The sequence below is a fragment of the Lepidochelys kempii genome, chromosome 7 (genome assembly GCF_965140285.1).
Source record: "Lepidochelys kempii isolate rLepKem1 chromosome 7, rLepKem1.hap1, whole genome shotgun sequence".
Taxonomy (NCBI): Eukaryota; Metazoa; Chordata; order Testudines; family Cheloniidae; genus Lepidochelys; species Lepidochelys kempii.
Window position 1 is genome coordinate 45073448 of NC_136386.1, and position 10243 is coordinate 45083690.

General features: G+C 44.3%; 1 protein-coding gene across 1 annotated transcript in view; it reads left to right on the plus strand.

The window, feature by feature from the left end:
* HEMK1 (HemK methyltransferase 1, mitochondrial release factors N(5)-glutamine) overlaps positions 1-9119 on the plus strand; it is a 74327-nt gene extending 65208 nt beyond the window's left edge. The window contains exon 10 of the mRNA XM_078853732.1: positions 8065-9119. Within this exon, the coding sequence (XP_078709858.1) occupies positions 8065-8068 (4 nt within the window). The 3' untranslated portion in view covers positions 8069-9119. The remainder of the gene's footprint in view (positions 1-8064) is intronic.
* Positions 9120-10243: the final 1124 nt, after the last annotated feature.

Genomic DNA, 10243 nt, shown 5'->3' on the forward strand with positions numbered 1-10243 from the left:
TTTGGCTAAAAGCAGAAGTTTCAAACACCAGTAGAAAACCAATTCTCAGAGGAGGTGAAGTGCAGAGGACATAGGACTGAAATTCAGGAGACCTGGGGTAAAACTCTGGCTCCAGTGTAGTCCGTGGGAGTTTTGTCACTGTGATAGATTGAAATCCTCCACCCCCATTCATGCTCTTACATCACTGACTTCAGTGGGGCCAGGATTCCACCCCTAGTTTCTGTTCTGTTCTTGTGAGGATCTGCAGTGCGACATTGGGAATGTCAGAAGCCTGACCAGTGTAAGTTCATTACCCAGTCTGCCCCTCCTTTGGTGTGGAGTGGACACACATTAGCCTTTGCACTTCAGCTAAAATGCACTGATTTAGGTAAACTATAAAACAGATTTACTAAGTACAGAAAGATTTTAAGTGATTAAAGGTAGTAAGCATAGAAATGCAAGTTGGTTACCTAAGATATAAAAGTAAATTTCCAGTCTGAGTTCTATAAATGAAACAGGATTTGAATAAAGCAGTGTGTCACCCTGATAGATGGTATAAATAGGTCGCTGATCTTCAATACACAGGCTGGAACTGCCTTCCAGCCCGGGACCACCCACTCCAGTTCAGTCTTTGTCCTCCAGATGTTTTTCCAGGTGTTGAGTTATGGGAGGAATGAGGCCAAGTCATGATGTCGCTTCCCCTCTTTATAATTTCTTCCAGTTTGTTGGAAAGATGTTTTGCTATGAGGTTGGTCAAGCAGTCTCCATTGTCTACGTGCTCTCCCTGAGAAGTTTCCATTGTATATAGTTCCTGGGATAGTGGATTCTCTTTAATGGGCCATCAGTACATCTGGCTACTCCACTGTTGTACCTGAAAGGCTGGATGTGGGTGTTCCCAAACTCACAACGTATTTCAGTAACTTATACAGCAATATTTCATAACCTCACATACAATGATAGCACATTCAATCCAACAGGATATTAATGTTCAACAGATCAGGACTTTTAAAATGATACCTCACAAGGCATACTGTGTACAAAATATATCATAATTATATGATAGTGGTGAATATGGGGGTTCCTGGGTGTTGCTTTGAGTGCCACAAACATTCTCCTGTAGGATAATCTGAACCTTTGGATGACAGAAAATGGAAGGGAAATGTGAACAGCCAAGCCAGAAGAACTAGCTCCCAGTACAAAAAGGTAAAGAGGTGTTACTGAGAATGCCGACAAATTTGTTAGGAGACAGAATTAGCACAGAAATAGAAGGGTTGCAAAAAGGAAGCACTGCCCCCCGTATGTGACTGGGAGAAGAACATGGGCAGTGGAGGAAGGACCAGTATATGGAGCAGGTGGCTGCCTCAGTTCCCAGTGACAAATTTTAGTGTCCAGGGCAAATACTTTGCTTCCCATTTCCCCCAAGTACCGAGTACAAATTACTGCAGAGTGCTCAGTTTCTCTCATCTCCCACTGAAGTCAACTGGAGTTGAGGATGCTCAGCACCTCACAGGAGTAGCCTCTTTCTCGGTGGGTGGATGGGTGGGGGGGATTCTGGCCCCGAGGACTGTAAAGGGATGTGCAACTAAGAGTTGACCCAGAGGGCATCACGAGCATGTCAAGGGAGGCTGGAGAAAAAGTTGCTCATCTGGCAACAATCTGCTTTTCTCTTGGATCCTGCTAAAATGTCCATCATGCAGCTCTGCTTAATTTTCACTTCCTTGCGTGCTTTCTCTATGACTCATGAGCAGACACAAGCTGTTCGGTCTCATGCCTGATACTGGCTTGGCAGTAAGACAAATTGCATAAGCAAAGCAGCTTAAAAGTTGCCATTAATGGCTGATACAAGCCAGAAGGAGAGATGCTAAGGGAGAAAGTGACTGGGAAATATTCCACACCTCCCAGGAGGCTTGGGTGGAACTCAAGAATTCTGGTAATAATGTATCAGAGGGAAAGGTAATCTGGCCTTGTCAGTCTTGCTTTTCGCCACCTCCCTGAGTCATACTGTCTCCATGTTTTCAAAAGCTCTTTCTGTTAGAATCAGAGTTTCAGTGCGGGGGAATCCTGCGGGCTGAGCCCAGCATGATCTGATAGAGGCTCCACTAGTTAACAAACTGCTGTCCTCTTCAACGCAACCAATGGTCCATCTCCCTTACCTCCACTCCCAGGAAGCACACACCTTAGGGCCCAGAGACCTTGGAGCACTTCTCTCTGTTGGAGTAAAGTTCACTCTCAAGGCAGGTATTGATTTGATCCTTTGGTTTCAGTGCAATTCTTTTCCCTCCATCGTATTACTGTGGTTGTACATGAGTGACCTGGGGAAGCTAGACGTTGGTGAGGAGCTCCAGTACCTTCCAGAGCATTGCTTGCCCCTGCTGGCTGGCTCTTTGCAGTACCCTCTCCAGCTGCCAGGCTTTTAGAAACATTCTCCCATGTTTCTCTGTGATCTCCCCAGTGCCCTCTTCCACATACTGTAAAGGCAAAGAGACAGAACTGAAGCCTAAGTCTCATTTTACACACACACAAAGATGAGCAAGGAGCCAATGAGCACAGCCTATTGAGAGCAGCCTTCACAGCTCTGCATTTCACAGCCCTGTCACCAGCACTTGAAGGCCAGCAGTATTAACAGTTACTGAAAGACAAGGAGTGTTCCTCACCAGTTGGAGACTGTCAGCTCTAGCAGCTCTGAATTTGTCAAGAGAGAATAATTATCTCACCTTTGTAGTTTGGGGTTCTAAGCATTCTAGATACCAAGATGCCAAGGTGTGGAGTCTGGGTGCATTTCTGTCTGCTTGCAAGACGTTCACAGCTGAGATTCATGTGTGGAGGGCCTGGATCTGTAATCCTTGGGTAGCAGAGATTTCATTTTAGCTTCATTTGGAAGGTGCGAACAGTTTGGTCTCTCTGAGAATGATTTAATTTTGTTTGCCTCTGTATCAGAAGATGCTGCCCCCTCATCCACTTGGCCAAATGCTGCCTAGTAGCCCTGTTCCAGTGTAGTTTAGAAAACCTGCCTGAGCAGCAATGAGTTTACATGCCATACGAAAGATCAAGATCCTCTCTTTAAGTGAATGGGAGCAGAGGATCTACTCAGTACTTTGAATAGAGAACATTTTCCTCATAGGTAAGAAAAGTAACCTGGAGAAATTCTCTCTCTTCTAAGAGCTTCTACAAACTTTCACAGTGTAGGCTGTACAGCATGTACCAAGGAGTAGTGAAATCACACTTCTATAGCTCTCTACCCCCTTAACCTTTCTATTTCTCTCTCTTCCTTTGCTACTCCACTCTCTCTGACAGCTTAAGTTAAATCAGTTTGAGTGCCTTATATTGATTCAACCAAATTGGTTTGTAAACTCTGTTAGTTAAATTGTTGAACTTCTGTATGTAGACAAACCCTTACGTATCCTCCTGGCATCTCGTTCAGTAACCCAGCAAATAGCAATGGTGAAGACAGAAGGCCCAATTCTCAGTTGTCCTACACTTTGTGTAGCTATTTACACCCAATCAGAATGGTCATTTTTCACATCCCCTTTGCTCTGCCTCTTGGGCAGTTCTTTACATCTGTGCAATGGAGAAGCAGGTACGGAGTAACTAGCATGGCGCATGATCCACTTGTCTGTCGTGTTAGTGTCGGTTGTCTTTGGCTATGTGTATGGCACTCTTTGCCCTTCCAGTGTATTGAATGTTGTTTTTTAGTTTGCACTTAGCTGATGTTTCCACTTCTGTCCTCACGCACTCCTTATAAAGGTTTAGAAACTGCTTCAGAGTAATCCACAACGGGCAGAATGTTTGGGGCTCTGAAAACCTGACCCTGCTTCCATTTAAGTAATCAGCAACACTGTCAATTTCAGAGGTGCACAGGATCCGACCCATAGGCAATATTTTGAGAGGAAACTTTAAGTGAGCTTTAGGGAAAGGTATCATTCCCTTTTTATTTTTCCTAAGCCCTGTGCCCACTTTTGCAGCATGAGTTCCTGCAAAGTGTCTGAGCACCATGCAGCTGTTTTTCACGCGTGCTGAGTTTCCACAGTTACAAGTCTGCTACTACTTGAAGCCAGTGGAATTTGCAGGTGCTCAGCAATCCTATAACTCATGATCAGTAGAGCTCAGATTGGGCACCAAACACAACAATTCTCCCAAATCATTAGCTACTTGGAAAAAGTCTCAAGTGTCATGTCCAAAGTCAGTGTCAGAGCCAGGAATAAAACTCGCATCTTCTGGCTACTGGTCGTATGCTTTAGCCGCAGGACCAGACTTCATCTGAGACACAGCAATGGGCTCAGCTAGGTCTCCTATTAACATATTCTTGTGTGGCTTTGTTTTCCCACTTTAGGTTGATGAAATAGTCACAAAAATGGGTAACCTCTCCTTTGTGGTGCCCAGGGTTCCTCAGATGCTCAGTGCAGAGTAGGCTAATGCAGGCAAGTGGCAACACAATCAATCACACAACCATGTTCACAGGAGCTGTCCCAGTGACATGATGGCATGGGGCCAGCCCTCACCACCAAGCTGTTGGAAGAATAAATGTTCCCGGAGCTACCCGATCAGTTTTCTCCAATAAAAGGAAACTGGAAGCTAGTTGGGTAGCTAACCAAGATGATCATGTTGAAAGAAATAAGGAGGTTTTTTAAATCAACAGATGAGTTTTCCCACACACAAGTGCAGTCCTACCCCCTCAAGAACAGTCAAGGGGAATCCCTGTGTTGAGTAATCCCGAAGAGTGAATTCCTCTCTTCACCCAGGAGAGGCTGTGTCCCCCAGGTGGTGCTGGGCAACCCCTGATAGACAGGACAGGAGAAGCCAGGTTTGAATGGACATTGATTTAAGAGAACCCCTCTTTCTCTCTTTCTATCATTCTAAAACCCTTCGCATTTGCTGAATGTCACCTCTGTCAGCCCTAGCAACTGAGGCCACTTTCAGAGGGAGATCACTATAGGAGCTTTGTGCCTCTCCTCTTCCTCTCCTCCCTTGCAGACTGGATCTCTACTCAAAGGACTAGCAGACTGGATCTTGCAGCTTTCCCTGAAAGATGAGCCAGCCACAACAGGTTATAAATACCCCTTTTATTGCTCCTGCAGGGGAGGGAACGCAGCAACACCCAAACCCAATCCCTTTAGCTTGGCTCAGCATCAAGTGACGTAATGCTATCCTTTAGTCATTTCACCTTTTGCTCTCACCAGACGGCCAGATTCCACCATGGCTAGGAGCAGAGTCTGGCCTGGAGGGGCAGATTCTGCCCATAGCTTGCTGGATGTGGAAGGACTGTTGGTAGCAGAATCAGTTCAATCAGGACCCCCGGAGTGCTCACAGTGTAGGGTGTCCGACTGGACTCAAGAGGCGAACAGAATAGACAAAGGGGGTGGGAGGGTGAGCTGACAAAATGAACTGAGTAAAGGGTGCTAGGCCCACTAAGGTTACCCTGCTCTTCTCCCACATGGATTGGAGGAAACCTTCTGACAACCACCATCCCCAGCAGAGAGTCCCAGTGCCCAGACAAGATACTTGCACTGGATTTGACCCCGAGTGGCCTCTTACCCCTGTGTCTGGCTCTTCAAAGGATTGACTGGAGAAGCTGTCTTACCGCAGAGGTGCACTGCTGATTGGTGTCAGGAGACCAGTGACGAGGATGGATGCCCCTGCTGGCAACAGGAATGTCCCCAAAATGACCAGATTTCCTTTTAATGTCTCAGGACAAGTAAAGCTAGGACACAGGCTTCTCACTGCACTAAAATTATACTGACAAATAGATGCACAGTGGAAGGAGGGGACGTGGCAGTGGAAACCAGGAAGGGTCTGGGTTTGGAGCACAGGGTGGTGCCTGGCAGGAGATCAGGCCCAGCAGAAGTCAACTAAAACAATGTAAGATTCTGAGATAAACCCCACAAGTCAGGGATGCCACTCTGTCTTTAACCCTTCCTATGCTGCCCATGTACATGGAGTGAAATCCTAGCCACCATTGAAATCAGTGGGAGTTTTTCCATTTATTTCATAGAATCATAGACTATCAGGGACTTCAGGAGATCATCTAGTCCAACCCCCTGCTCAAAGCAGGGCCAATCTCCAATTTTTGCCCCAGATCCCTAAATGGCCCCCTCAAGGATTGAACTCACAACCCTGGGTTTAGCAGGCCAATGCTCAAACCACTGAGCTATCCCTCCCCCAAGGGGTCAGAATTTCATCGACGGCAGGTATCATCTGACACTCAGATCTTTGCTGTGTAGACAACACAGTACAGCCTTTTGTGGCTCACTGCCAGACTAGGGCCTCACTGGACACATTTCTTCACAGCCAAATGCAATCAAGTTTCCATTTCTCCATTCTGCACTGGAAGGAACGTGCCTAAGCAACTGGAGGCTGAGGAGGGCTGAGACACTGGTTCCAGGATCTTGGCATCTGGGCTGTGGGGTTCCACTGTCCAAGAAGGGTCTCAGACACTGGGCTATGTATCTGGTGTTTGCCTGAGAGACCCAGAGCTAGGGATAGTGACCAGTCACCTAACAGCACTTGAGATTCAGCAGTTGCCATCACAGATTGGTGTCCACCCAAACAGAGATGGACTGAGCCAGGTGGTAATAGGGGCTATATTAAGTTTGTTGAATTGTATTCCTAATTCTTCCTATGGTATTCCCATCATGTATAAAGAGCAAGGGAGAGAAAAGTGTAGAAAAGTGCATAATTTTCTTTCTTTTTTTCAGTTGTGGTTAATTGCACGACATTCTGAAACACTACAAGTGTAGAAATAACTTCCCCCCGCATCCAACTTTTCTTGCTGCTTTATTATGTCAATATGTATGAATATACTATGATCTTGATAGGATGGCTGTGTCAGCATGGGAGACTTTTTGCTTTGTCTGTCTTCAGATCATGTGTTCAATAAAAATAGTCTTGCTGGCTGATGTATGCTAAAAATGGGATTTTGAATGCACTTAGCATTGGCTTAACTCTAATCCCAATTAAATCAGTGATAAAACTGCCCTTCATTTCCATGGGAGCAAAGTTAGACCAACACTGACTGCTTTTGAAAAGTCTGACCCCAAAGTAATATAAAAATATTCATTTTGATAGATATAAGAAGGTAAGGTCCTTATTAGACAAAGTTAAAAATGCCATTTTTTCCCTTGCAAAAAACCTGAAAACAAATCAACCAAAAAAAAAAAAAAACCCCTGAAAATTTGAAAATTTTCATTTTGGTCATTTCTATTTTTCATTTCATAGCTCTGCTCCTCATTATTAATTGTGTGTCACTCTAACAGCATATTAGGCACTATGAGTACCTAATACATGTGAGTTAGTTATTGTAGAATAAATCAGCAGTTCTCAAATTGTGGGTCGGGACCCCAAAGTGGGTCATGACCCTGTTTTAATGGGGTCACCAGGGCTGTTTTAAATTTGCTGGGGTGGCAGGGCTCAGGTTACAGGCCCCCTGCCTAGGGATGGAGCTCTTGGGCGTGGACTTTGGCCCCCCACACCAGGGGTGGCGGGGCTTGGACAGGCTTGGCTTCCATCTCCCCTCCTGGGGTTGTGTAGTAATTTTTGTTGTCAGAAGGGGGCCGCAATGCAATGAAGTTTGGGAACCCCTGGAATAGATCCTTCAGAGAGGAGCTAAAAGTGATATAGTCTCTGTGCTCCACTACCCATTTCAGAGTGGCAATGGTTAGTTAAGATAAGATCTCCACTCTATTTTTTTATCTAATAAGAGGTACAAGAGAGAGTGGAAAATATTAGTCTTTTGTTCTTTAAATAACAAAAATTGAGCCAGTCACATGACAGGCACGAGCTGGATCAAATTACAGCAGAGATGTAAAAACTCAGCAGTTCTGAGAGTATCGGGAAAAACAAAATCTCTGTAAAAGTAAATATGGGTTAGGGTTTCAAGGCAATGTGCCAAATTCACCCTAGCGTATTCAGTGTGTACTATGGAGTCCAAATAAAAACTGATATTTTTTCTCTTGAATGATAGTCCTGGATTTGCAAGTTAAGCATATTCTGGTCAGAAGGAGGATCCCACACAGATTGCAAATAATACCACATATATCTGTGCTAGAGTGTGGATTTCTGAGCCCTTTTTTTTCCTTTTTCTTCTTGCAGATGAAGTGAAAGGTGCCAGATGAACAGCTCTTGCGACTGCAGCCCTTTGTCTATCCCCGCAAACTAAGTATAGCATGAGCAACAACAGTCCAGGCTTGTCTGCACCACGTTGCTGAGGTGTCCTGAACCTTCAGGAATCTTCTCTAGGGCAGTGGTTCTCAATCTTTCCAGACTACTATACCCCTTTCAGGAGTCTGATTTGTCTTGCATACTCCAAGTTTCACCTTCCTTAAAAATTACTTGCTTACAAAATCAGACATAAAAATACAAGAGTATCATAGCACACTACTACTGAAAACTTGCCGACTTTCTCATTTTTACCATATAATTATAAAATAAATCAATTGGAATATAAATATTGTACTTACAGTTCAGGGTATAGTATATAGAGCAGTATAAACAAGTCATTGTGTGTATGAAATTTTAGTTTATACTGACTTCGGTAGTGCTTTTTATGTCACCTGTTGTAAAACTAGGCAAATATCTAGATGAGTTGATGTATTCCCTGGAAGACCTCTGCATACCCCCACGGGTACGTGTACCCCTGGTTGAGAACCACTGCTTTAGGAGACAGAGTGTTATTCACTTTTCCAAGTCCATTTGGTCCTCTGCCTTCCTACTGAGTTTGCCAACAATTATTTGACTGGTGCACTTTTGTAATGCTGCTTCTGTCCACAAGAAAATGGATACCCTAGTGGAAATTCCAGAAGGTTCTTTTTGAATTGTTCATTTGGCTTCCATTGAACAATTCAGTGGAAGACAAACAGGCCCATTTAGCTTGTTCAAAATCTGTTTGGCCACCTGGAAAAAGGGAGCTTTTTTAACTGGACTTCCCTCTAGGGCTGAGACCAGCTCCTTTCAGATAGGTCGTCACCATAAACTCAGGCCAGATTTGTTCTGGTGCCCTTCATAGAATCATAGAATCATAGAATATCAGGGTTGGAAGGGACCCCAGAAGGTCATCTAGTCCAACCCCCTGCTCAAAGCAGGACCAATTCCCAGTTAAATCATCCCAGCCAGGGCTTTGTCAAGCCTGACCTTAAAAACCTCTAAGGAAGGAGATTCTACCACCTCCCTAGGTAACGCATTCCAGTGTTTCACCACCCTCTTAGTGAAAAAGTTTTTCCTAATATCCAATCTAAACCTCCCCCACTGCAACTTGAGACCATTACTCCTCGTTCTGTCATCTGCTACCATTGAGAACGGTCTAGAGCCATCCTCTTTGGAACCCCCTTTCAGGTAGTTGAAAGCAGCTATCAAATCCCCCCTCATTCTTCTCTTCTGCAGACTAAACAATCCCAGCTCCCTCAGCCTCTCCTCATAACTCATGTGTTCCAGTCCCCTAATCATTCTTCAAGTGAGTGGTGCTCTGTGATTCATTACCTATCAACCAGACTCATCCAGCCTCCCTCATAGGCAGCAGACTGTAAAGCTGATGAGTGAAGTAAGAAGGATTGGGCATTTCATCCTAATTTTCCAGGACATTCATAATGGTCAGTTGACCACTCTCTGCCAGCACATGCCATCCAGAGAATCCTACGTTCTCCAGCTATTGTTCATGCCAGGGAGCTGTACAAGTACAAATACAGTGAGACCACCACCAACATACACACACCAATCGTATTTTTACAGGTTTCTAAAATTATCCTTTTCCTCTAACTCCAAGCCTTCTACAGTTGCCCATGGGGTATTAAAGCCCCTTAGCTTTACATACAGAGGGAGTTAAAAAACAGTCTTAACAAAAATACCTCTCTCAAATATTTCTAAACTAGCTCATTTGTAAAATGTGGTATATGCACACAATGTAGTAGAGTGGGATAAAGGTTGTCTCAGCATTCGTTTGGGATGATTTGCATAACTCATTCTCTTGTGGCTTTGATGTTTGTGAATAATGCAGCCATCCTAAATTTGTGCTAATAAGTCTTTGACTGCACGCTACAGCACCATGTACTGTATAAATCTCCAAGGGTTTACATTTAAATTGAAGCTGGTTAAGGAAGACAGAGCTAAATTTATCACTAAGGCTTTTAAGTTTTTCTCTCTATTTCTCTTCTGCTTAATAGTTTTTTTTCCAAATGTGTTTGCATTAAGTGATTTATCCTGAAATGACCCATCCTGTTTGGAGAAGAACAGGAACTGAATGGGTTCTGGGTGCAGCTTCTGGGAGGAAAAGTACCTG